Source organism: Chelon labrosus, assembly GCF_963514085.1.
Source record: "Chelon labrosus genome assembly, chromosome: 22".
Classification (NCBI taxonomy): Eukaryota; Metazoa; Chordata; class Actinopteri; order Mugiliformes; family Mugilidae; genus Chelon; species Chelon labrosus.
Window position 1 is genome coordinate 4,863,881 of NC_140355.1, and position 27,744 is coordinate 4,891,624.

The window sequence follows — 27,744 nt, forward strand, 5'->3', positions numbered from 1 at the left end:
ACATGGTCGTCATTTGTTTGGTTATTATGTTTTATTCTCTTTTACTGGGGCACAGGAATCACTCTTGAAATCACTCTTCTTAATATACACTTTAAAAGTAAACGTATCACAAGCCCAGGTATATGATTTTGTCTGAACAACATCCATCCACCACAAATATGAAGCTGATATCAACCTGTTTTACTCCTTTCTTTCTTTGCTCGTTTGTTGGTTTCTTTCTTTCTATTTTGATGGACTGGTAAATTCATCTAGATCACTGCTGTAACTCTGCATCTACCACAGTGAGCGTCAAATGCAGCATTTTCATGCACATGGGGTTCAGAGGGGTTCTAAAGGGAGGTCACATTTATTAACAGTTTTGCTTATATGAGTCAAAGTGTTGCGAAATTAAACGTTTTATTATTTTACATTGCTTGATGTCCAGGAACCGTAATGAGATTTATATCCCAGGTTCCCTGTGGTGGAGGCGTGTCTGCAGTGGATGCAGGCTTCTTCGCCCTTACAGTCTACGAACACAAGGGGGCGGCATTTCTCTTTGGGTAGAAACGTGCCATGTGCGTAAAGGAGAACGGTTTCTCTTTTCTGTGCCAAACTTCCTATAGATTTCAGCGAATTTGATCCTTAACATTAAAATTGAATGATCACTTTAGAAATGTGGCGATTTGTAAACACATCGAGGCTGTGTTAAAAATGTCTTATCCATTAATTAGTAGTCTAACATCAGTGAAGTGCAACGCTCATACATACAGTAATTGTTGAATAATGTTACTCTATTAAGCGCCTGGTTCTGGCCACACCCTTGGCATGGCCGACTGAACACGTTGGACCAGTAATGACTCTCAGAGGGTGTGTCTTGCCTCTGTGAAACAGAGCAGTGTTCACCTCCTCCGGGGAGTTGTTCCCAGCTCGCCTCAGTTCTCCTCCTCCTCCTCCTCCTCCTCCTGCGGGCTTCAGAGAAAGCGGGAGAGAAGACACGCAGCCTTCCCAGAGCTGTGCGCCTCTCTGGAGGGCAGTGAAGTATATTCTCAGCGGGTTTGTCCGGAGGCTGCTGGAAGTATTACCAAAACCAGATTTCACCTGGAGTACACCTGGAGCTAGGATACTTGCAGGATCTCTAAGGCTCTACTGTAACCATGGGGGACGTGGTTTCCTCTCACCTGGATGAGGGCAGGCGGGAGATGATTACAGGTAAGAGGGGAGTGCTCAGTTTCCCTCAAACTGAAACTCCGTTTAAGTATTTTATTCACAACCAAAGCAGAAATAGATTTTTCAGGAAAAAGGTTTGTTACAACTTTATCTTTCTTCTTATTATTATTTCCTCCAACACCCACAGTATTACATGACTATTACAGTTTACGAACCCATAAAGTGTGCTTCCTCTTATTCATAACTTCCAGACAGAAAAAAAAAATGCATCTTATTCATATTACTGCATGTTGCTTTACTGGAAGTGATCCTCTGATTCGTAACTCTGCTGCAGGTCTATTTCTCAGAGATAATAAGTAGGTTTCCCCAAGGGGAGCATGTTTGTAGGACTCTGGCGCTGACTGCTATTCAAGGCTCAGATTGCTCCACTGTCACTCTGTGAGCAGTGCAGGCAGGTCTGTTATTTCTACAAAGTATGGGAGCAAAAGGAAGCAGTGCTGAGACTGAAACATGGATGTGCAGATGATTCCTGTTTTTTGCTTTAAGTGGTTTGGTGATGCCTTCAAGGATAAAACTATTCAGGAAACAGGAGAGGACATGTTCCTGTGTCTGGATTTGTGGTTGGATCCTTGAGACTGTTTTTTGTTTCCGAGTCATTTTATGCCAAGCTGGGATGTTCCTTCAGGATTGTTATTGTGTTTGTAGTGTGTGTGCTGGCACACATACTTGCACAAGAAAACCAAAGATTATGTTCTTACGGCCAGGACACTCATTATGTTTGTTTGTCGCTGCTTTTTGTGAATCAGACACAGAAATTCTCTCAGAACTAGTTGAAAATAAGAAGAACGGCCCCGGTAGAAGATGGCAGTTGCTATGTTGAAACAATTGTTCAGTTGTCTTCTCGGATGTAAAGATTTCTTGTATTTGGCTTTTGGACTGCTGGTCAGACAGCACTAGCAATTTGAAGACATCAATGAAGCTCTGAAAAAGTGTAATGGTAGTTTTCATAGCTTTTTATCTACATGTTATAGACTAAACCTTGTTGAAGTACATAGGACAACACAATTCTTTCATTATGACAGTGGCATCCCTACAAAGAGATAATAAATCTACACAGCTGGCAACAACACCAACAACTGAACAGGGTGTTGAGTATGAATATGTATTCTAAGCTTTGGAAACAAATGTGCGACACAGTAATAGCTTTTTGGAGCCACATCTCAGGATCTCTAGTTTTGGAGACTGCTGTACAGTGTCCTGTCAGAAAACTTGGACTATGTGTGAACCCATGTTGTGTGGTTTTGACACTTTTGATACCCTGCAAGGTTGATACTAGTCTTGAAAGCTATTGTTTGAATAAAAACATACAGCTAAACACAGTACAGAGCCCATTGTTTCAAATTTGCCTTAGAATACCTATAGTAGTTCAATATTTGCAGCATGTAAGTCCGCCCAGAAAAAGATCGGCATGAAGAGACGAGCCAGGGGGAGAGAAGGAGATAATGAGTGACACTGTCGAAGTGAAGCAGGTAGAAACATGTCACAGGGTTAATAGCTGAAACTGCCGTCTGGTCTCACACACACCCTCCCTCTGTGTGAAGATCCGCAGCTGCCAATAGAGGAGCTTTAGGTGGCCTGTTTGCCAGTAAGAACCGACATCAAAACAACAAAAAGTAAAGCACAAATGAAAATCCATTCATGAAATGATGCTTATTTGTCCAATTCTGCCTTTGTGGTGAGTGTACGCTTTGCGTGTGTGTGGGTGTGTGAAAGGGAGTGAGGACTAGTCAGCGTTTCTACATTAGGAGTGTTTCATCAGCATGAGTAACTCCCAACAAGGTGATTTCTCCATCCACGCTGCCTAAGCACATTCTGGTAAAATGGTATCCTCCCTCATGAGCCACGCTAGCAGGGATGCAATGTGTAATATGGTCTCTGACATAGATGCAAATGCAGTTCATAACCAGAATTGTGCCTGTACTTCCATCTTTGTGTTTATGTAAAGAGACAAGGTACAGATTAGATGACTTAAATAAAAGATTAAAGATGCATATAACATGAAGGTTTGCTTTAGCCTTCCTGAAACATGGTCCTGATGGATTCTGAATGAATTCTGAATAGACAGATAGCTGAATTAGTGCCTGTAAAATCAATGGATAGATCCTGGTGATCAGCTTTGACATTTCCTCTAGCACCACACCTTCACATCTTTGGGTTGGCTAAACATTAGGATGTTAGCGTTTAGCTCAAAGCACCACTGTGCCAAAGAGCAGCCTTGACTCTTGTCTTGTTCAAACACAACAGTATTTGAGTTTCAGATCATCCTGTCACAGAGCCCTACAGTAGGCAAATTTGACACTGCAGCAAAGTAATGAGAAACTTATTACAGTATCTTAGTCATTCAAATTGACCACCAGTACATCAGCTAGACAAGGATATAACGTCAGCACCCAGTCAGTGATTAAACCAGACCTGCCAGTGTAGGACTATTTCAACACTGGCCAACACTGTACAATTCACTGTATCCTGTAAATACACATATTAACTAGCACTTCTTTCATTTTCATACATTTACTCTGGAAAGAGTACTTTTAGTTTCAAGGTGTTCGCTGTTCTCTGCAATATTTAGGCCATAATTCTGTCCAAATATTTTTTTAAGGCTAGACTCACATGACACTATTTCAGCTTGCAGACAAGGAGAAGAACTAGAATAACAGTCTCACGGTTGTTTGCCAAGTGTCAGCTTACATCCAGGTTAATCCAGACTTTTTGCAGAACATTATGATGTCACAGTGAATTTGACCCTGGGCCTTCTGGATATAAAATATAACCTCTCCATCATTTTACCTTACAATATGTTTGTGTTAAATGTTGATTAGAATATGACTTTATGGTCAAAATGTATCGCAGGAGGGCTGGAGCCTATCCCAGCTGTCATTGGGCGAGAGGGTCACCAGACAAACGGTTAACATGGGTGGCATAAGTCTTGAGTAATAGCAGCATTACAGACTTATAATTTTAGGTATCTGTGAGTCAGACTAAGGAGCACCATCTCATTGACTGGGTGTCTTGAGTTCTTGTGCAACAAGAAAGCAAAATATCAAAGCCAGTGATGGTGTAGATTGAGGGATATAACAGAAGGATTTGGCATGCCTATACAGGTTGAAAAAGGACTGAGTGTGTGTTTTATGGTGTGGCCTTCGTTTCCATATTCCAGTTTCCAAGGGCCCAAAAGTCAACGTCCGTTTACGTTTCCCAGTCTGCTGACTTTGGCACGGCAAGACGGCCAGTGGAAAGTACCAGCTGTCTGAATATTTTGGAATGGAGTCCACATTAACCCGCATTTATCTCGTGGAAATTTACACAGAATAGAGAGCTTCTATCCAAAATCTGATGTCCGCATGGTGTTTAAATTGACAAACTAACAAAGAATTTCCACACTGTTGCATAATATTTTTATCTCCACACTGCACAACATCAGCGTCATTAGAGCTCATCTTCCTCAGGGAGAGAAGAATCCAAGGTATTTGCAAAGAAGAGGACGGGCCAACACTGAAAGATCAAAACTGACATCCTTATAAACCCTTGGCAAATATGAGCCAGTTATCCATGTAGTCACTATTCTGACACCTCATGCTTAAAACCAAAATGTCAGACTTTCACAGTCTGTATCCAAATTAAAAATCAAGATCAAGTAAGCTTCGGCTCCCTGACAATCAAAGCTGATGGGCGCTGCTGCCTGGATAATCCATAGTAGGTGATAAATATGCTTCGAATATACAAAAGAAAAGATTTGAAACGCAAATGCCAAAATTTCAATATTGTCAAAGCTAAATATAAATCAGGAAATATCTGATTAAAGAACAAAATTACAGATCTGACAAGACGCTCAAAGGCAACACGAGAAACCTGACAGTTTACAGTACTTGGTGTTTCAGCTGCCTCACAATCTTGCGGTCCTCTAACCTGTCCTCCCATCCCATACTGGTATGACATGGTGTTTTCAATAAGTATGTGTGTGTCCCTGTCCTCTGCCTCCTCCACATTTTCTCCGCGTCTATCCTGTCCTGTCAGCTCTTTCCTTCCTGGTCTCCCCCACCGTCTCCCTCCTTCCTGTGTTGGTCCCTCCATAAACAGATCATAGTCGACACTGTCTGCTGCTGACTGTGCCAAACTCGGTGATCGGTTCACACACTGACTCATTCTAAGAACCACAATGAGCGAAAAGCCTGCGTCCCTTCCAGCAGGTTCTTGGACTATTTGTTAGAATGCTGATTGCAGACAGAAAAGAATTGCGGAGGATCAGTGGGACACAGGAATGCAGTGATTCAATGGAACTGTGATGAACTCTGCAGTTAGTTTCATTATTAAATAATCGTTTTGAGTATAAAGTGACTGAACATTATAAAGAATAGAACCAAAGAGGACGTCTTGGTTTGTCTGTGGAAACCTTTGCATAAATTCAGAATTAAATGTGTTTGAAACACAAATGCATGAATCTGTTTTTCTACATTGAATAGCGCAAAATAGCGAAAGTATTTTAAATGCAACAGATTCATTTCACAACACTTAACGTCGGAAGATTATTCAGAAGTCTTGCATCAGCATTTACTCATAGTCTTTTCCAAGCATAACATTCAGGTGTATTTTGACTGCAGTTACACTTCATCTACTTACATGTTACAGCTCTAACAGAGCCATGATATAGAGTGACTTGTACTGATAACACATGAGAGGAACCTTTTTGTCGAGTTCTGCAGGAGAATCCCTATCTCAAATGTCCATTTTAAATTTTATTATATGGCAGTTTTCATACAGAGCTGATAGCGGCAGTGAAAGCTTGTGGCCCTCGAATTACCATGTGAAAGAGACAGTATGTCCTCACACAAGAACTGCAGCTCTCCATATCCTTTCAGTTAATATTTGACAGAGAAATTTAAATGTTACTGCTGATGGGTTTTGAGAAGTGAGCCCTAAGTAACTGAACAGATCAGTCTAGTTGGGAAATTAATAAAATTGTTTAATTGTTTCTCCTCTGACATTCAACCTTTAAATTTAAACTTTACGAATTTGAAAGTATATGTTGCCTTCTTTCCCTAAAAGTGCAACAGAAACAAAAGTTTCTGTGAATGGTGTAAAGAACAGTAGAGAAGAACTTTTCTGATCTTGTTTGTGTCTGTGTCTCATCTTGCAGCTCGGACCAGAGATGTCATGAGAGAGTTCAGCGATGTGTACGAGCAGCAATACGCCGTCGCTCTTTTCAACAGCGTCCGCTTTGAGATCGAAGGTGGAGGAGGTACGCAGTCGCAGCTGCTTCACAGGCAGGTAAGTGTCTCTGCTTTAAAAGAGAGGTTCAAACCTCGCCATTCTAGAGAAAGAAAAGACGTCGACAAACTATGCAGAGAAAGTATGTAGCCACCTCCTAAGAATGGATTTCAGTTTCATTGTTTTTGTATTTGAACACACTGTGATGTCTTCAAACCCACGTATGATCGAATATTAATTGTACACAACTAGAGTATAATTTTTACAGCCGTTTAAAGTTTATTGGTTCTGTTAACTTTGTAATTAAAAACGTAATTGCTGAGATTTAGCCACATTGTCACAGCAAAGGCTTGAGGAGTCAAGCAGTCATATTATCAGAGAGGCTTTCAAAAGAGACACGATCAAAACAACTTGAGCAGTGTAAGTGGAACTATACATGCCCTGGAAATGTCACTAAAAGCCCTTAAAGGACCAGTGTGTCGGAATTAGTGACATCTAGTGGTGAGGTTGCAGAATGCAACCAGTTGAAGATTTCTCTCTCACCTGTCCATTTCCAGTTAGGTAGTAAAACCTGTACCGCCGAGGTTTGGTTTGTTAATTCTCGGCTAATTTAGGAACATGTAGGTGCAACATGGCACACTCTGTAGCACAAACTTCGGATTTAATTCCAAATAAGCTTGACTGACTAGGGTTTACCTGTCTAATTGTCTGTAAAGCTTCTCAGTCATCCATGTCATGGTTTATCCAAAAAAAACAAAAAGCTGCTGGATTTGTTTGAGTTATTCCTAAGACATCTTTGTTGTAGCTTAGTTTTTTGGATAAAAAAAATGCTGTTGAAGATTTTATCAGTGTTAATGGTGTGAGTGAAAATGTGAAAACAAAACCCAAGATATAATTCACAGAAATTATCTTCAAAATAATCCTTTTGCTGTTAGCAATAAAGCTAAAGAAGATTCTAAAGAATTGTGTGTTTCTTCTTACAGTATGTCAATTACAAATCTAAGATGCATAAATTCATAGCGATGTAATGGTTGAAAAAACACAAACATGCATCAATGTGGGCTTTGTCTGGCCAGCAGAGCTTGATGTTACACTCACAATGCACGAATGAGGTCACCCCTGGGGTCTATGTACATCATTACCTAATTAGCGACTCCTCTTCTTTACCTCTCTGCGGTTTTTCGGTCCCTCTCATATTTTTGGTCACTGAATGGACTGAAAGCTTCACTTTTGTCCGTTTTCAATCACTGGAGGGAAAGTGGAACACATTTCACACATGAACAGAGATGCAGCTTCTGTTATAGCAGTTCATCTGCTCTGGTCATCACGTGAACGACAACTGCTTGTGACACAAATTAAAAATTGCTCCTATGTGACAAACACATGAAATCCTCTGTTTCTAATTTGCTTATTTACTTGATTAAACTATTGGACTAAATGCTGCCGCAGAAAACCAAACTTCCAGGCGCATTTAATACAAGTGATAAACCAAACACCTCCCTGTAAACAATGTGCGTGATTTAGGGAGACTCTGTAAAACTGGATATCTACCTCACCTCACACTGAGAAGGATAATGACTTTCTCTCTGATCTACTGTAAGCTTCCAGTGACCCCTTCACTCATTAGCCAACAGCAGCCAGTCTGTTTTATAACATCAACATTTCTACTCCCTTCTGCTGCACTTACTTTTTCTTCCTTCTGGCAGTGATTATTTGATCCAAGACAGGAAATCTGAAAACAAAGTGGGTGGTGTGTATCCTTATATAAACACTTTTGGGTAAAAACCAGCACCCTTGCATGTTTGGACACACCAGTTGAGTCTCTTGCACAGTAAAGAAAGATCTCACAGTGAAAATATTTAGATTCCGAGGTAAATACAATTTCCTCCTAATACAGAATGTATTTTATGCCATTATGCTTTGTATCATGAAGTTAGGTATTACATTAAATTCGGCAAAGCTTCAGTGCTGAGCATGCGTGTGATTCTTTTCAGGACCCTCTGGCAGGCAGGTCCATCTTCTCTGGGAGTCTATTCCAGTATCTGGAAGAGAATCGGAAGTGGAGGAATCGCTTTGTGTCCGTGCCAAACAGCTACACCATCAGCCTCTACGAGAGCAAAACAGTGAGTAGACCTGACTAAACCGCTGTCTGATATGGTGTATTTGGGAGATTGTGTTGAAACTGATGCGTATGTTTGGCTTCCCTCAAACAGGCACATGAACGAGGACTACACCCAAAGGTGACCATCAACTGTGCCGGGTACAAGGCCCTGACCTCGATGGAGGAGTACATGGAGCTGATTAACAACAGCCTGCCAGGTGGGAAAATAATACACACAGAAATGATTGCTGCTCTTCTTTTACGCATGCATAACTTTTTGTTTTTTTGTATTGTCTTAATTCAGTATTGTCATTTACTGATTAAATATTAGAAATCTTTTGTCTAAATGAGGATTAAAATTTAAAAAAGGTCATTGTTTTATCAATGTGTCGTCTAAGTAAATGCATATCAATGGAGCATATTCACACAGTTTAAATATCAGTCCACTAACAAAGACCACATCTTAATAGATGGAAGGAAGTTTATTGGTAGACAAGACCTGAGCGAAATAGAAGGAGGGATGAAAGGGGTCGAGCGGATGTTGAAGGGATCAGAGGGACTGAAAGCAGACATGGATGATGGTCCCTGGAGTAACAGGGAATGAGACTCAGCTCCTTGTCCAGAGAGGGATAGGGATGGTGGGGTTGGGGACAAACATAGAGAAAAGGTTAAGACACACATTTGTAGGTAAGTGCAGGAAAAAAAAATGACCTGAGGCGTGGTCTTGCTCCAGAATTTAAGTTATAAAAACCATAATTCCACAAAAAAGTAATTTTCCATAGTTTCATGCTTTTTCCACAATTTCTTCTTGTGTGTAAAATCTTCTACTTTTTCATTGTGCATTCTGGTTCTGTCTTGCAGGTATCAAGGCCAAAGTGGCCAATAGTCCATTTATCAAGTGTGCGTCTGAGTTCCCCCTCATCCTGTGGCACCCATACGCCCGCCACCACTACTTCTGTGTGACGACTGAGAAGGAGCAGAAGAAGTGGCACGCTGTGCTGCAGGACTGTGTCCGCCACTGTAACAATGGTAACAGTAAACACACACACACACGTGCGCACACACACACAATGAAATACACAAATCCTTGAGTAGCACTACTAGAAAGGCAGCGACAGTGTTGAGTTAGTGGTATTCAGGTTACGTAATGAATTTGGTTGTCACATCTCTCCCTCACTGCTCCACCCTGGACAATTATCATGTCTCTTTGGTTTTGTACCTTCGTTGAGGCGAGGGTGTGTTTCACAGTGTGAGGTCTTGACATGCAATCTGAGTGAGCTGGTTGACCTGTGAACATGAGATGGTACAGGAATTAGGAGAATTTTTTTTAGTTTAGTTTAGCTGATGTTGGATCACAGCTACACATATTTTACAGTTCATATGGACAATCCGCTTCACTCAAATATTACACAAAACCTGCATTCACGGTTAACATATTGGAGGCGCCTGACTCCACCTAACTCCCGGGTATTCTGAAAGTGGCCAGGGAGGTGGTGCATTGCGTGGGCTAGCAACTTGTGCCGGCTATTAGTGCAGCCATGTCCTTAATTACACATAACTTTCTTTTGCATAACTTTTAAAGACCAACTTTTCACCGCAAATACTTTGTGGGTGGTTGAAATCTAGCTGGCTTCAAGGGCAGAAGACTAAAACCTTTTCCTATTACCAGACTGTAAACATGTTTCTGCCCTAAAGTGTGTCATTGTAACATGGAGATCTGTGGAAGTTGATTCCACTTTGTAGCCAGCTCTAGTGGCCATTCAAGGAACTGCAGGTTTAGGCACTGAAACATTGGCTTCATTTTTCAGACTTGGAGGTTATTGTTTCTGGTGTTTGTTATGGTCCTCACTGGCACCTAAACCATTAACCAATTACCTGATGCCTCTACACAAAATGTAGAGTATTTGCAAAAACAACAATGTTTGCAGGTTGAATATCAACTTTTTGACAGTGGGTTAGATAAAACAAGCATTTTGAAGGCCCAAATCACTTTGGGTTCTAATCAAACCATCAGATTAATCAACGTTAAAAACACTAATTTATAAGATCCCAAATTCTTTCACTGTCCTTGGCGAATTTCATCAGAAAATGTTTGCATCAAGTACACTAGTACATTAGAAGAACACTACTTGGACTGATGTCAAAGGTCACACACACCAGCTGCGGTTTTCCATTTTTAATATGATCTATTCACAGCTTTTGTTTGTGTAGAGTTTATATTCCATTATTATTGGCATTGGGGAAGATTCTTTTTAATATGGTTCCACATCAGAGGCATATGTTTAATCAGGGCGGAGAGCTTCTCTTGCTCTGCTCTTTGTGTTTCTTTTTGTGATGACGTGACTCATGTGTCTTTTGTTTTGAGACACAGAAGGCAAAAACATTCAGGAGGATGTGCAAACACAAATATAATCCATTTTTTTTTATGTATTGTCACACCGCACCTCTTGGTGTGGCAAGACAGCTTTGAGCAACATCTCTGGGCTTTGTGTGGAAGAATTCCAGTCATACAAATGACTGTCCTGCTTCCAGACCTTGTTTGTGCATTGACTGCAAATAAAAAAAAATGAAAAGATTTAATTGTCAGGTATGTTTGAATTAAGACAGCTGGTTCACTTCATTTGTGTGGTCAGAGTCGGGTCACATGTTTGTGGTGAGACTGCACATGTGTGTGATCTCACAGTTAGTGTGCTTTGTTTAAACTTGAGGACGAGATGGAGTGAGAACTGTTGGGAAGTTGACATAAAAATACAAAACTACAAAGATTCAGAGATAGAAAAAAGAAAGACAAAGTTGCTTGTGTAAATATGATAGGGCTTGTTTGGATTCTGCTGGCTGGCAAGGCAGGTGGTGTTGACAGAGATCGTAGATTAGAGCGTAGATTATTTGAGAAGATTCTTTCACACATGGAAACTACAGCTAAGATATTTTCATTTGTATACAGTTCATGGCTATACTTCTTCTGTAATAGAAAAACAGGACTCCCCCATTTGGCCAAGTGTTAAGAGTGCCCTCAAATTGGTAGTGGGCCTCCAGAGTAGCTCTACAAGTGGTAAGGGTTGAAATGTTTAATAGGATACCATTCGTGTTACGTTAAGAAAATTTGATATTTACACATTGGCAAGCAAGTCAGGTCACTGTTAGGTCACTTAGTCACACATCTGTCTGTCAGCATATTTCTTCATTGCAAACTGTTCCTTGTTCTTTGCTCTGAATTATATTAGTAGCCGGTTTGCTCAGGAATCCTTGGAATGTTACAGCATGATGATAACATACAGTACCTTACATTTCATATTATTGCTGGCTGTCATTATTGATTAATGCCAAATCTGAGACAAGACATATTAATCTGCTGTCAAGAACTGTGGAGCATGTACAGCTACAGTATTCAGCGTAATCCCGCTGACAGACATTTCTACCCTGCACTGATATCACAAGAGATGGGAAGTGAATTCAGAAATGCTGCTGGATTGTTATTTATCTACAGCACACACACAGGAAATGGGAATAACTGCGATGTCAATCACAAATCATTGTTTAAACTAATTTCTGATGACATTGTGAATAGAGATTTTTCTGAAATGCTTGTTAGCATCAGCTTAAAAGCATATTCTGTAAAAATATTGCACAATTATTTGCAAAGTTATTTACATTTACGGGTTTATTTCTCTGCACCTGTAGTCATGCCAGTTTGCAAGACTTTCTGGAGATTTTTTTGTACTACTCTGGTGTCTGCATCTGAAAACACTTTGTTTGGAGGGCCATTTGGAGGGCAGGATGACCCTCCATCTGTAAAAGATTTGGGAGACTCTAAGTGCCTGCGTGCATAACCGACAGTTAGAGCCAATTGGGACTGAGCCTTTGAATCTAATATACATATCATTACACTTTATTTTAAACAGATCCATATTGTCACAGTGTTCTTGTCATTATGGCACCTACACATTCTCTCTATATTAACCATATTGTGTCTGTGAATAAATGTTATAATAGATTTTTTTATTCACTAAAACAGGAAATAATGCATATTAAAACATATATTAAAACATTCTAGCCACCATTCTTTAGTACAAGGAAGATTTCAGCAACAGTGATAAGACTTCACCTCAGCTGACTCTTTTTTTCGTGTGGATGTGCACGTGCACATAATTACAATGCTCTATGTGGTGTTTGAACTTTTAGGCTTCACCGTCTTTTGTCACATGAGATCCAATGGGTAGCTAAGTGATCTATGGTTATGTGTTAAGATGGCTCATCATGCACAAGGAGTCACTGTAATCATCATGTCAGCTGCATCACATCACTCAGCACGTGCAGAGAGCTGCAAATCATGCGTGCACTACGTTTGTAAAATGTGCTTTCACTCCAAGTTAAAACCTAAACAATGCTGTATGATTAATAATACAGTTAGACGTATTGAATTAAACACCAGGCTGATAAGTTGCTCAACCTGATTCAGCCTTGTTTTGAACAGAGCCAGCTATTATGCCCGCCCTCCATGGAATTCTAGCATTTGACCAAAACATGACAATCCTACCAGCCGTCTGTTATTGGGATTTGTGTGAAAGCATCGAGTGCCTTCTCATTTTGGCTAAGTTTGATCCAAAAACTGGCTTAGAATAAAATGAGAAGTCACATAAAACTGGCCTCCCTCTGTATATAGCTTACTGATTACTCCCAAACACTGCGAGTTTGGGCATGCTCAGTAGAGGCCAAAGTCCCTGCTGTGCATTCCAGCTGCGAGGTTGGGCTCCAAGAATAAGCTGTAAGGAACAGAGGCTGTGCTGCTGTTTTAATGACACCGTGGCTGGTGGAAGTAACCTGCGTTTCTCTCTGTGTGGATTGGCATTCGTGCTTTTGGCCTGTGCGCACACGCCCTGTCTCACCTCAGTCACGTCAGTGTTTTGAGGTAAACCAGAACCAGCGAAAGACTTTTGGTGATAAATGGTTTTTATGACTTGACCCCTGCCCTTTGTGCTGCTCTCTGTAAGCTCAAACACATGTACAGTCACACACGAATACAACGAAAAGGACTTTACAAGAACTAAGAAAGTATCTGAGCTTCACTCGTATGCACTCGTGAGACATTATGATGGAATTCTGCATTTACAAAGCACATTAGTCATGGTGCAGAATGTGGTGCGGTGCCCATTAAAGATGAGGTGGTGGCAGCAGAGAAGCTACATGCAAAGCAGTTCCTCAGCTGACATACAGACGCCATTCAGCTGGCTTTGATAAGTAAAAACCACAAGTTAAACATTCTCACTGACACACGGAAGGCCTATTTGAATCAGCTAAAGCTCTTGCTGTTTGATCTGTAATAACGCTCCAATAAAACAATTGGCTGCTGCTTTGCATCACCTTAACAGGACGATATGCAAAGTGCCTTGTTAATCTTCTTGGTCAAAAACACACATCTGACCTGTCAGTCCTAATGTTCCCAAAAATGAGTTTAAATCTGTGCTTTTTTTTTTTCACAGTATTCTGCTTAAAGACAGACATTCAGAGGCTGAAGCATTTCTTCACAAACTTTTGAGACTAGTGATGTGCGGTCTGCACTTTAAAGACCAAATCCTAATCTCTGTGGATTCACGGCCAGGTTGAAATACTGCAGGGGACTACAGAGGGTGTAACATTTTTCACACAAATTTACAGAAGGAGCAGGAGAGACATGTTTTGCCTGGATGCATCACCAGTACTTTATTTCTCTATGGCCTTCAGAAACAGATTAATGGTTATATATATATTTTTTTTTTATATTTAATCGTTTTAATCATTAAATCTGTCAGTCCAGTAATCATTTGGTCATGCGCCGGATATAATCGTTTCTCACATGGTTGCAGAGTTAAGCTGTTAGGTGATGTGTTCACTTGTCTTGTTTTGTCCAACCACATGCATTCAATTTGTTTTCGCTTTCAGTAAAATACTATGTGCTCTGTACGAGGGAGTCTGCATATAGCTGTACTGATGTAATTGACCTGATGAGTAAATGAGACGCTGTAATGACCTAAACTGGACACTGTCGCCTCCAACGAAGTAATAGTAGTGTGGCAGATGAGCTTAAACTGAGAATAAGCTTGAAGCAATGAACAGTTTAGAAAAAAGCAATGTCACACAATCATCAAGGGTTTCGTGCTCATATTATTTTCACCATTCATCACTTAATTGTCAGCACATATCAAGAGATCAGTTGTTAATTCAAATTACTTGCAGCCATGACCGGTTCTGTTTGACGCTGTTCGACCTGCAGACATTTCTCCGGCAGCCAGTCTGATGCAGTTTGCAAGGCATCACAGCAGTATAGTCAGAGACTGCTCTAAGCTGTCGCTGGCCGACTAGAGACCCATCAATCATCTCCACGCCCACAACCTCTAAAACCAACCAACCTTCTGCTCTGATCTGCAAGACCTCAGTTTAATTCCACACAGTGAGACCTACAATGGGCAAAATCAAAGGACAATAAATCCAACCCAGGTATATAGCTTCAGCAGAGCAGTGTGTTTCTCAGCCCTCTGTATAACTCAAAATTCATACATTATGCACTAGCATATAATATGCAGTAACAATATACAACAAGGTAATAGAGTCTCTCCTGCATTTGCTCATTCCCTGCTCCTGGACACTAAAATTATACGTTAGGTCTTATTCAGCCGTGTTTGTGATGTCTGCAGCAGATGGTACGTTTCAGTGAGTGCTTTTTGTACTGTGGGTTTGGCTGGGTCCATAGGGTTCCAGTATATAGGGAGATCCTACTCATGCATGTCGGTAGCAGCAGCAGCAGTGTGAGAGTTTGAAAGAGGTTCAAGAAGTGTCTGAAACCTGCTTCAGTGTGAAGGCAGGTGACCTAAAGCTGAGGTCTCCATGGGTCAGACTGTATTTGACATCTCAAAATGGGAAAACTCAGAGAATGGTTGTAGATGTGAAGGCCTGGGAACTCATCCCTGTCTGCTGCTAAAGTCCCATCAACCAGAACGTGGGGAGAAAGGCAGGGAGGGAAATGCCTTAAATAAAAAGACCGTGGTAAGTGCTGCCACATGTGCTATTTATACACAGCGCACATACACACACACACACAGCGCAAAGAAACTGTAATCTGCTCCTTGATCTATCCGGGTTCAGAAGCATGGAGAATGTGGAGTTGTTTAAAGGCCAGACAGACTGTCGAAATATGCTTTCCTTCTTCTGTTGGAACCAAGATATACACCGATCGGCCACAATATTAAAACCACTGACAGGCGAAGTAAATAACATTGACCATCATGTGACAATCCAGTGTTCTGCTGGGAAACCTTTGGACCTGGCATTCATGTGGATGTTACTTAGACATGTCCCACCCACCTATACCAGACCAGGCACCCCCACCCCATTGCAATGACACTCCTTGATGGCAGCAGCCATCCCCAGCAGCATGCAGCCTGACACAGGCACACACACAAAAACGCTTTAGGAACAACTCAAAAAACATGAAGAACAGCACAAGGTTTTTACATCATTCGGCTGCCACAAAACTGTTGGGTGGGGTCTGGGGTTGCGCTGAATTGTTGTTGATTGATTAAAATTATAGATAAGTTGGACGAGGCTGTTCCAAGAGGTTTAGGTGTTTATCTTTTAAAGCAGTTTTGCAGGAGATGTCGAGCAATTGACCATCTTGTGACAGTGCAATGTTCTTCTGGGAAACTTTTGGACCTGGGATTCGTGTGGATGTTACTTAGCCATGTGCCAGCCACTTAGACCACACCAGGTACACCCACCCCATACCAATGACCTGGCCTCCAAATTCACTAGATCCCAAACTGATCAAGTATCTGTGGGATGATCCAGAGGCCCCTCCCATCAACCCATAGGACCCAAAGGTCCCCACTAACAACATTCTGTTACCAGACACCACAGGACACCCTCAGAAGGCTCATGTCCATTCTCTGATGAGTCACAACTGTTTTGGAGGCACAAGGGAGACCTACACAATATTAGGAAGGTGGTCATAATGCTTGTGGGTCTCTAGAGGTTATTTGGATCACTTTAAATTCATGCAGTTTAACTTTGTATCAGCTTCCCAAAACAGGAAGTTTAAACTATAAGTTCATTATCACCCATTTAGCTACTCAAACCACATGTACTGTGTTCCTATTATTGTTGCAAATGGTCATCTTACATGAGTAACAGACAAAAATATCAAGAGTTTAAGCTTTAATTTCTTCAGAGCAGATAAAAATATGTGTGGTATTTAACTGGTGTCCAATAGTCCATAGCGCAGTTAAAGTCACTGATTAAAAGAGATTAGACTTTGGGGTTTCAACACCTCATTTTGACACTTCTTCAATGTCCTTATGAAAAGCAGTTTTTGTTCATTGTGTATATAGGCATCACATTTAGGGGCAGGTTTTTTCCTTCATGATAGACTAAGCTGTGATGCTTGTAGCTAGCTTTTGCATAACTATTTTATTTGTGCACATTGGAAGTGTGTTGCGTGTTACTGCATGTAGCAGGAAGGGTGGGAAGTTTGCATTGAAGTGTATAAGGTGGCAGAAATGATGTCAACCAACTGTGTGTGTTTTATGTCTTCACGCTTCTTGTGTTGTTAGATATGTTACCCTAACGTGAACTATGGGCTCAGTAAATATCACATACAACCTAATAAACATCTGTGCCTGGTTACTGAACCATCATCCAAGCCAAAATGTTGTTTTATCTTCAGACAGCATGCTAGTTTTGGCAAAGAAAGTGCACACTTTAAAAAGTGTTGACATTATTAAATGTGGGTCTTGAAATGTCTGGTATAAGAATAGCAAATCACAAGCCAGCCTCGGTCTGCATCACTCTACCATTCTTGCTGCATTTGACCTCCAAATGATGACTGCTCACCTGTCAACATGACAGCTGTCTCTGCCGTCATTTTCGGATTATGTTTCTCCTAATTCTCATAAAAATGTGTGCCTAAGCAAACTAACACCCAGACCCTCCGCCTTTCAGCAGAGTCAGAGAGCTGGGAGCTGAGACGGCTTCCTGTCTGGCTCTCCCTCTCCCTCTCCCCCCCTCCTCACTCCTCGGTAACTTCCTGTCTTTGTCAGGAAAGTCTTCTGAGTCACTAACAGTCACAGTCAAAACAACCAGACAGACACTAGCATGCACACGGCAGACTCCACATACAACAAACAAATCACCGCTCAGGCATGCTGTGGGTTACCAACCATTCATCCATTTGCAGGGCAGGAAACCTCTCCATTTATGTCAGCTCATTTATTGGCAGCCTCACAAAAGAGCAAGAATGGACATTGCAATGTCCAGAACGGCCTCGCCAAGCCTGGTTTTGTTAGAGGCTACAGGCTAAGATACAAAGACATGTTGACAGTGTAGCAAAAGAGTAAAATTACAGAAGTAAAACAAAACAGAAAAGGGATTTCCCCTCACTGTTTTGACCCTTTTTCAGAGCAAGATTCTTATTTTTATTTGTTTTGTTTTTGTTGTTTTTGTCTGGTATTATTGTAATGTTTTGTTTGAAAGTCAATCTTATTGTGTTTGTCTGATTTTACTAATACCACAACTGAAAGGTTTTGTATGTTTCTTCTGCCACTCCTAAATAGCAATACTCCAGTAGGAACCATAGAAGTACAGTTATGTATTGCTTTGACGCAGTGAAAAGCTGTGTTTAGTATAATAAATTATGGTAAGCAACATTTTAATAAGGGCTGAATGACAAAACTACAAACCCACCCTTTAATTACAGATGTGTAATCTACATCAGACGGCCTGACTCTTTCGTTTTGCCACAGCAGAAAACACTACTGTAACATCAGTCACTTTTATTTAAAGAAAGAACTTCTGTGAAGGACAAACTGCTAATTATAGGGATGTTTTGTTCCATGCACCTGTTTACACTCTTTTGTGAGGCTTATCCATCAGTGCCACGGCCTTGGGAAAGGGAGACAGGCGGCTCTTGACTCCAGCTAGTGATGTATTTTCATCACTTAAACACAACCACATCATAAGAACAAACTTCCTAAAAACGCACGCATGTTCCCGAACCCTCTCTGAGCCGCTTCTATTGTCCCGTCGACTGGGAGGGGCAGTTACCATGGCACCAGCATGAAATCTGTCCTATATCTTCCTGTTTTGAGGGATGACACAGCTGTGTGTGATAGGGGCCCAGTGTGCATGTGTCGTCTCACACTCCAGGAACTGCGACTGAATGTACCGCTGGCCAAAATTACACTCTCACGCTGTCCCACAGAACTGACTCAGATGTAATGGAAACTGTTGATAGTGTGGGATTCTGTGGAAGCCCGTGCAAAAAAACGACCACACACTTTGGTCATGTAGTTGATCCTGTGCAGAGCGAAACTTAAATTGTGCAATGCTCAATGCTAAATGCATGTTTCTATGTTTTATTTCCTGCCCTCAACAGGTCTGTCAGATGACTGCACTGTTCAGACTCCAGCCTTCACCGACTCTGTGAGACTTCACAGGCAAACCAAAGGACATTACGGGACCTGGGACTTAATGTGCGGAAGGCCACCACAGGTCAGGGTCTCAAATGAATCACAATAACAGTGCTTATACTTAACTTACTGTGTGTAAACATAGAATATTAAAAACTGGAGGAGTTGGACATTATCCATTGATTAGGAGCACCTGAATGCACCATTACTTCTTACTGCCTCATTATAGGAACTTTTAAGTCCACCTCCAGGTTCTGTGAAGGGCCCACTTTGTGACAACTTCATTTCCTACTTGTGAGAGTGAGACAGAGGATATTGTTACTCGGGTAGCACGTTTGCTGCAGGTAGCAGTTAAAAGAGATCTTCAGGAACAATTTCCTAACTGTCTTTGCTAGAACCTCAAAGTTCAGGTCAGAGTTCAACCTCTAGAGAGGACACAATGATGAATGACGTGCATTGGTAGAGGCGTTTTGGAGGCAGGGCTGCTTGCCGGAGCGAAGCTTGTTCCCGGCGGATATATAGCTCAGGAAAAAATCCAGGCACATCGTGAGCACACACCCTCTCCTCACACCAGAGAACAAGAATGTACCTATACACAACCTTCAAAGACACCATCAGCAACAAAAACCCAACCCACATACCAGCATTAACAAGGACACTGTTGACTGGCATATGCCCTTTGAATAAGCTCCTTTGAGTCTCCCGTAAAGCTTAATACTCGCTATATGTATATATGTCAGACACATTTCCTTCATTAACCTCAGTGTTTACTGTCTGTATGCAGGGATTTTTCTGTTTCCTGGACATCACAGTATTTACTCAGCCACATGGACAATGATCAGTGTGTTTGTACTGTTGTGTTGCAACGCATTCAGACCGTTGCCAGGCTAGCTTGACGATGAAATGATACATTGGCATTGTTTTTTTATGGAAGGAGCTGCCATAGACTGTATATAAATATGGACAATGCATTCCCACCTCCTTGCACTGGCGAAACTGATGGCAGTCTCTCAGGAACACTGGCGACACTATCTTGCGAGTTCGGAGCTAGAGTGTGCGCAGAACGGTCCGAGACTGGAGTCACATTATCGATGACCTGTCCACACTTCCTCCAGACTCACTCACATTTTTGTTTGATTAATACTGCGCTCTGCTCTACCTTCACCAGTTACAAAGAAATGTTGGATTATACACTTTTTATATTTGTTTGTTTTTTCCCGTTCTCACAGTCCTACGGGGCTGCTTCACGGAGCGGTTGGCATGGTAACTGGTAGCTATCATGATGTCACATCCTGTTTCTATAGCGTCAAATAACTAACTATAATGAAAAAATTTACTTTTGAGTATGCATCAGTATTATATTAACTACCTAAAATGACAGAAACCATCCTTGAAAAAAAAAATTAATAGATATGTACTTTGGTGTTTTAGTTTTGCCCAAGCCAGGTCTGCATCTTGAAGCCACAGATGGAGTTTAGCAAGCTAACAGCTTAATGTAATAACATGATATGGGAATATTTTCCCCTGACATTTTGTAAAATTAAAGAAAACTCGACTCGACTAAAATACAATAATGTCAGCAAACGTCAGCAAAACACGCAGAGACGTTACAGAAAATGACAAGGTCGTGAAAACCACAAGAGGGTGCCATTCGTGCGGACTCTTCCCGATTGATGGCGAAAGTACAAGCTAAATGTGGAATAATTAACTACTGTATCGAGTGCAAAGCTATGTTTTTCTGTAGGGAAAAAAGTGCAATATTTTTAATTACGATAACAATAAGTATTTGAGGGTTGAATAACATCAGTTTTCATAGCCTTACAATTTTGTGTGACACAAAATACAGCAATTTATCAACAAGGTAACAAAAGTCACAGAAATGCTATCTCAAACCAGGTTTTAAATTAAAAAATACATCTGTTGTCCATCAGGTCCTCTTTGTGGAAAAACTGGTCTGTATTTGCTGTAACCAGTCATTACCCAGCAACATGTTTCGCCAAATATTTAGTTTAGCTCAGTTGAACCCTCGTGGAGGTGCTGAGCTTTTTGTGTGTTTGTCAGCTGTGCGGGCAGCGCCTCTAAAAACCATCGGGTTTTCCTGCCTCTCTGTATCCAGCTGTGCATCATCTAAATCGCCCCACTGTGTCCATGTAACCACACAGGAAAGAGGGCTGCACTTTTTAAGATTTATTTTAGGTTTCCATTGGCTGGAGGAAATTAGGTGGTTATTTTGAAAAAAAAAATTAGGTGGGTATAATGAAAAAAACAATTGTTGGCATGCTGCCGTAGTAAATATAACATGTTGTAATCCTTACAGTATAAAGAAAAACTATTAGTTAGAAGTATATGTAATACGAATACATTTTGCATGTTGTGTGAGTACAGATTTTGGCTAATCTGGTGATGGAGACCCTCCACCCTGAGCTAAGGAACGTGATTGGCCCTCGTCTGAAGGGGAAGATGCAGCAGAGACAAAGGAACTGGATGTTGGTGAGTTCCTGTCAGTCTGTACAGTGCTCTGAGTCAAACAAGTTCAAACCATTCATGTTCCTGTTCAACCTTGTCTTCCAGATCTCTGATGCAGTGTACAAGCAGGTGTTGTCTCAGACCACCGGTCAGTATGATGCGCTGGTGGCAGCCTGCGAGGCCCAGAGAGCTCCACTAGACGCCAGATTGCGAACCGACATGGACCAGATCATCACGTCTAAGGAACATGTCAGCAGCAAGATAAGAGGTGGCATTTCCTTCATGACTTTTTTTTTGGTGTAGTACTCCATTAAGGGACTCTTGCTAGAGCAAAACTCTTATCAGATACACGCTGAAATCATGACGCATAAAAAGGAGGTTGGGGCAATTGAAAGAGCTGTGGTAGCAAATGTAATAGTCTACTTAAAAGTCTACTCAGTTTCAAACTGCACCATGGAGAGGTGGAGATGGGGAGGAGGAGGGTTGTGCAACGGACAGCCTGCAGACGGAGTGACAGGAACTTTAAAGTGCAGGGACAAGAGAATGATTAGCTGGGAGAATGCAGGAAAATAGCTCATTGGATGGAAGTGGTGACGTAGCAATTGACGACGGACTGATTTTGACAGCAAGGGACAATGGAAGAGATAAGGAAACAGAGCAACAGCCCTAGGGCCCTATGGAGGGGAAAGGTGTTCCTTATTGATCTTTCACACATAAGCTTTATATGATAGATGTTGCATTTCATCTTGAATTAAACAGAATAAGATCGAAGGTGTAAATTTTGGGTCAAGGTTGGAAGGAGTGACAGAAGAAAAGTGAATGCTTTCAAAAGTAATGACATGCATAGCTTCAGTCTATTAACTTCATGCAAATTGCAGGAAGATCAATACATTTTTGCCTTATTTATTACCTCCACACACACAGAATGCTATGCAAAATGAGCTGGCTGACTTGGTGCTCGCTGTGCCGTGTAACTTAATCTTCTTGAGCTTAAATGCACTCCCAATTGTTCGTTTACTGTTTGACGGAGTGCAATGTGGCTGTGGTTGCTCTGGTTCAGGGATTATTGGCACAGCACGGCGATCAGTCTGGTCAGTGAATAATGCCACGGCGATCAGGTTTCTCATGACTTTGTTTGGAGATTTGGCACTAGCAGGGCCTTTCCTCTGTAACCAAACCTCCCTCCATATCTGACATTTTCTGTTTGCCTCCTAACTTTCGCTTTATAATTAAATCTGGCATTTTGCGCAGTGATTCATATGTCATTGTGATATTCTGTTTGATTTACTGTATTCAGTAGCACTTTCAGCCGTGACCCTGTCTGCTCTCTATTCAGAAGTCAACTTGGCACAGGCTGCTCACTTCTTTTCACGTGTATAGTTTCCCACTGAGCTAAAGTGGAGGAACTGCATTCCATCAGCAGCACTGTATGGGCCAATTCTGGCTTTCTCCCACAGATACGGCTTGAAAGCACAAGGCCGCTGTACACAACTATGCAGGTTTATTGGTGTATCAGGGAGGGTGAAAATGAAAGCTGCAGGGCTTCCATGGAAACAGGACAAATGTGTTTACTTCAATGTCACATATGTACAGACCATTACAATCTGGTATTGAACAACATGCTGGATATTATGATGACTCCCTTGGAACAGTTCATTAGAAGGCCTGCTTTTATTACCAGTGGGATTAGTTATGTATTATTTATGTGATGTGTTTACGTCTGTCTGTCTGTCTGTCTGGGGACAAAGATTATCACTGAAATAATGCCACAAGATGCAGTGTCTACAGGTGTGTTGTTGAGATCAAAATGAGGGGTGGTTATAAGACGGGTGTGGTCCGAGTCACTCACGGGTTGTAACGTCAGCATGGTGACAGGCGTAATCCCATAACAAGATGGGTCTTTGCTTTTCACTACATCATTTCTAGAGTGCGACTTGTTGCAGCAACTAACCATTAATGCTTTTTTTCCTCCATTCTCAATGCTTCGTTGCTGGCATGCAGCCCTGGTGTTGCCCAAGGCAGAGAAGCTACTACGGACCAGCATCCAGCCGTACATCAGCTCCATCCTGGAGGCCCTCATGGAGCCCACCAGCCGAGGTTTCTCCGAGGTCAGGGAGGTTTTCTTCAGGGAGCTGGTGGAGATCAGCAAGAACTCGCTTAATGGAGGCACCAAAGAAAAATTAGGAGATGTGAGTCATATTCTGCAGATGGAGAAACTTTTGATCTTGATGACATTATTAGAATGCATTGAATGGCATGTGATGGCCATGCTAGCTTTGGAAAACTCATAACTGCATCCTTACAGTTTCCCTCCTCTATCCTTCTTTCCCTCAGCACATGGAGAGGCTCTCCATGCTCGCGTTCCATCCGGTGAAGATGCAGAGCTGTTACGAAAAGGTGGAGCAGCTCAACCTGGAGGGGCTGCAGCAGAGGTTCGACCTCTCCAGCCCATCGGTGTTCATCAGCAGGGCTCAGATCCTCATGAGGGAGGTAAGGTGCTACAACCCTTCTCTCTGATGTGATGTGAGAATTAGTCCCAGCTGTGTCAGGAGCCGTGATGACACTCCCTAGTTCCTAGTAAGACAAGTCACACCAACACCCTGCCATGCCTGTGGTGGTGGTATAGGTACTGAAGTCTCTATTTCCACCTGCTGGACAAAAAGGGCATGAGCATTTGTAAATAAACTGAGAGCTGAAGCTGTTCTTGTGTACTGTCACACACCACATTTATCTGTCTCTTTTTGTTTTCTTTTTGGCAGCAAATGGACAATGCGGTGTACACATTTGAACAGCTGCTTCACCAGTCTTTAGAGGCCCAGGGGGAAGAGGACATGTGTAAAACCATCCAGAAATGCCAGGACAGGGTTCTTAAGGTAAATCAGAAGCAGAGAAGTGATACAAAAAGGCAGACCAAAGGATATGATCAAAACTTTTCAGTATAATCTTTGAAATTCACTTTGTCGCAACACAAAAGAAAGATCCCTCCAACTTCTAAAGTTCACTTCCCATGTGAATCTGTTGCTGAAGTTTTTGACTCCACCCTAATACAACAGGTTACAGGGCTGTTGTGTTTTGAGAACAGTCTGCTGATGGGAAACTATGCTGCCAAACTCCAACCAAGTCGATATATTGCAATCTAAATTTAAAACTGTCCTAGAATAAATAACACCATTTTAAAAAAAGAGATTTGCATTAGAATGTATGAGTACATGTAACATCCAACAATGTATATTTGTGCAATCTGAGAAAAGCAAATAACTTTGACTTGTGTGCAGGATTTGTTAAGTAAACAAATGAAGTACATCTTTGAATGTAAACTATTAATTAAAGAACAGTTATGTGTATATTAATACAATATCACAAATCAGAAGATCACAATAATTGACAATTTCTTACACCCCTAGTAGGTTAACTAAATTTAAGCAATAAACCAGTTCTTGCCATGGAGACATTCGACATTTGGGGTGGTTCAAACTGTGACCGAGGCTACAGCAGAACAGTATTAAATGTTAAAAGATATTTGGTGTGTTTGATTAATTCACTGAGTAGGAACTCAGGAGTCATTGAGCTCTCTGTATGTTTCTGGTCTGCCCCGTCAGAAATACGATTACGACAGCAGCACTGTGCGCAAGAAGTTCTTCAGAGAGGCCCTGCTGCAGATCATCATCCCCTACATGCTGCAGCAGCTCTCAACATCCTGTTCACCCGTGAGTAACACACACCTTGACAGACAAAGTAAATACGGTATGTATAGAAGAAAACATGAATGATATACAAAAGCGATGGGTTTGCAATTTTTTTAAAAAACAAATTATATTTATGCAAAATAAGGTAACATCTCTAATATTTGCAGCACTCCCCTTCTAAAATAAAGTGTGTATTACAATTTCACCCTCATCTGCTGGTCAAGGGATTATGCCAAATGTAGGGAAATGGTTAAACTAGGGAATCCTCGTGGCCCTGAAGGTTTAAGATACTGATAACGTAATTGGAGTTACTTTTTTTTTCTCTCTCCGCAGGAGTTGCCTCGTTTCCAAGAGCTCATCTTTGAGGACTTCTCCCGTTTTCTGCTCGTGGAGAACATGTTTGAGGAGGTGGTGCTGCAATCGGTCACCAAAGACATAATGATGGGTGAGGACCAGACTACACCAGTAGTTAGAAATCGTTGCCATGGTGATGGCAGCGATGTAAGTACATTATCTAAGTTGCTTGCTGACATGTCTGACTTTTCTTTTTCCGTGTCCAGCTGTGAAGGAGGCAGCTGTACAGAGGAGACACAATCTGTACAGGGACAGCATCGTTCTGACCAACAGCGACCCCAACCTGCACCTGCTTGGGGAAAACCCCCCTGTGGATTGGGCGACCAAATTTGGGGGCGATGAGCCAGAGGCCTCAATTGATGGAGGAGAGCTAAGGTTAGGTGGAAGAAGACGCAAGCAGGTGGTGTCCATGATACAGCTGGAAGGGGTGCCTCTGCCCTACGAGTCATGCCTGGAGGTCCCAGGGGTGGACCTTATCCCAGAGGAGGATGCTGAGGGGTCTGAGTGCAAAGATGAGGACAGTGACAAGGAAGAGGAGGACCAAGACCTTGTGGGGCCCAAGTCTCCTGACAGCGTGGATGAAATCAGGGACTTGATTAATCCGGTGGTGGAGGTGGAGGTGGAAGTCTTAGATGAGAAACAGAGCGACCTGACAAACGGGACAGAGCTGACCAGCGGAACTATCACCGTGGAGGACGGGATGCAGGAGGATATGACGCACATCACCACCATCGTGGAGGATGTCCCCAAGAAATCTCTGCGGGAAAAGACGTCCCCGGAGAGAATCCTGCAGCAGCTGATAGGAAGCAAGAACCAGGAAGCTGACAAGGAGCATCAGGAGGAAGCAGCCATCAAGAACGCCATCGAGGAAATAGAGATAGCAGTACAGGAAGTTGACAGTGACCAAACTGCTGATGCCTCTGCAGCAGATTCAGATTATGAGTCGTCACCACTGCCATCAATGCCACCACTGGCTACAGACTCCAGCTCACGCAACGACAGCGGCTTCCAGTCACCCACCAACGAGGCGCTGGATGCGGGCGGGCCTCAGTCAGTCTCAAACGGCATGAATGGAGAGGGCAAAATCATTGACCCCATCGAAGTGGAAGTGATTTTAGCGTAGGAAGACAGTCGTCTGTACACTCACTGGAATTGGAGAAAAGCGCAGAGAGAAAAGAGCTGCGTGCGCAGTTAATGAGAGAATATGTATTGTATTTAAGAGTTTAAACATGCTTGTTACTATTGCACACTTCCAAAAATAGACTCACGCATACACCCCTAGAATTTTTTTAAGACATATCTTTGGTGTTTGGTTTTCTTTATGCAACTTATTGGGTCTCAGTTCAAATTTTCTCCATATTTTGCATGTGACCATGAATCCAGCGTATCTAGGCTTCATCACGGTGATGTAAGATTGTAAATAATAATCGTCAAGTTGCAGATATTTAAAGTATGTTTACAACAGCTGTGTGATAGTTTATCTCCCATTTATACATTCAAATAACATGCATGTTGCCTTCATTTATACTGCAGGTAAATGGAGGAGTCCTAATGATCATGGCCTCCATCTGGGCAGCAGGGGGTGCTGTAGTAAAACTTTAGCTGCTTCTGCTTCATGTATGTTTAACTGCTACACTTTCAAAGCACGCTGTCTGCTTTTGTAAAATGCAATTATAATATGTTTACTTTGCAAGACTTTCCGTGTATTTGCAAACGGCCTTTATGTTTCAACACGTGTCACTTCAAATAGTCAGGGAAAGATTCATGCATCCACAATGATTTTAAAAGCAAGATGTCTTTATTTTTTTATACCTCTTGGGGTAAAACAACCAAACGTTATTGTTTCTTGTGACTTTGCCTTTGGGTCTAGAGATGACCAAGACACAGTAATGTCTTGTCAGTGTGGATGATTTTGATGAAGAGCTCTTTATAATGACGTGGGCGGTTTTTAACGCTGGCTTCTGGCGTCGTTGTATACTGCATTTCTTTCCCTCTTCGTCGTAAAATACATTGAATCATATATGACACGGTTTCTATTTAAAAAACAATCTTTCTGTACTTAATTACACTCTTCTAGTGTAGGGGTCAGTCAAAATCAAACATAGTTTTAGTGGAATCAAGCTTTACAGGTAGCAGATAGTTTTATCTGTGATAGACGTTTGTTCATGTTAGGGAAGGAAACCATGTGGCACTGTAAATGAAAAAAGGGGCTGCAAATATTTGGCAGGCATGTTGTTTCTTTTGGGGCTTTGTATGTATTTGTAAAGTTTCCAGATAAGAACTATTTCAT

General features: G+C 41.8%; 1 protein-coding gene across 1 annotated transcript; it reads left to right on the forward strand.

Annotated features, from left to right (window-relative positions):
* The first annotated feature begins 679 nt into the window (after positions 1 to 679).
* On the forward strand, positions 680 to 27,737 carry niban2a (niban apoptosis regulator 2a). The gene is made up of 14 exons (XM_084572175.1): positions 680 to 1,188; positions 6,341 to 6,471; positions 8,406 to 8,534; positions 8,625 to 8,730; positions 9,374 to 9,541; positions 18,915 to 19,030; positions 21,334 to 21,438; positions 21,520 to 21,682; positions 23,416 to 23,603; positions 23,749 to 23,904; positions 24,174 to 24,287; positions 25,014 to 25,121; positions 25,434 to 25,545; positions 25,661 to 27,737. Exons 1-14 carry the CDS (start codon positions 1,134 to 1,136, stop codon positions 26,575 to 26,577), a joined length of 2,568 nt encoding a protein of 855 aa, XP_084428301.1. The 5' UTR covers positions 680 to 1,133; the 3' UTR covers positions 26,578 to 27,737.
* The last annotated feature ends 7 nt before the right edge of the window (positions 27,738 to 27,744 follow it).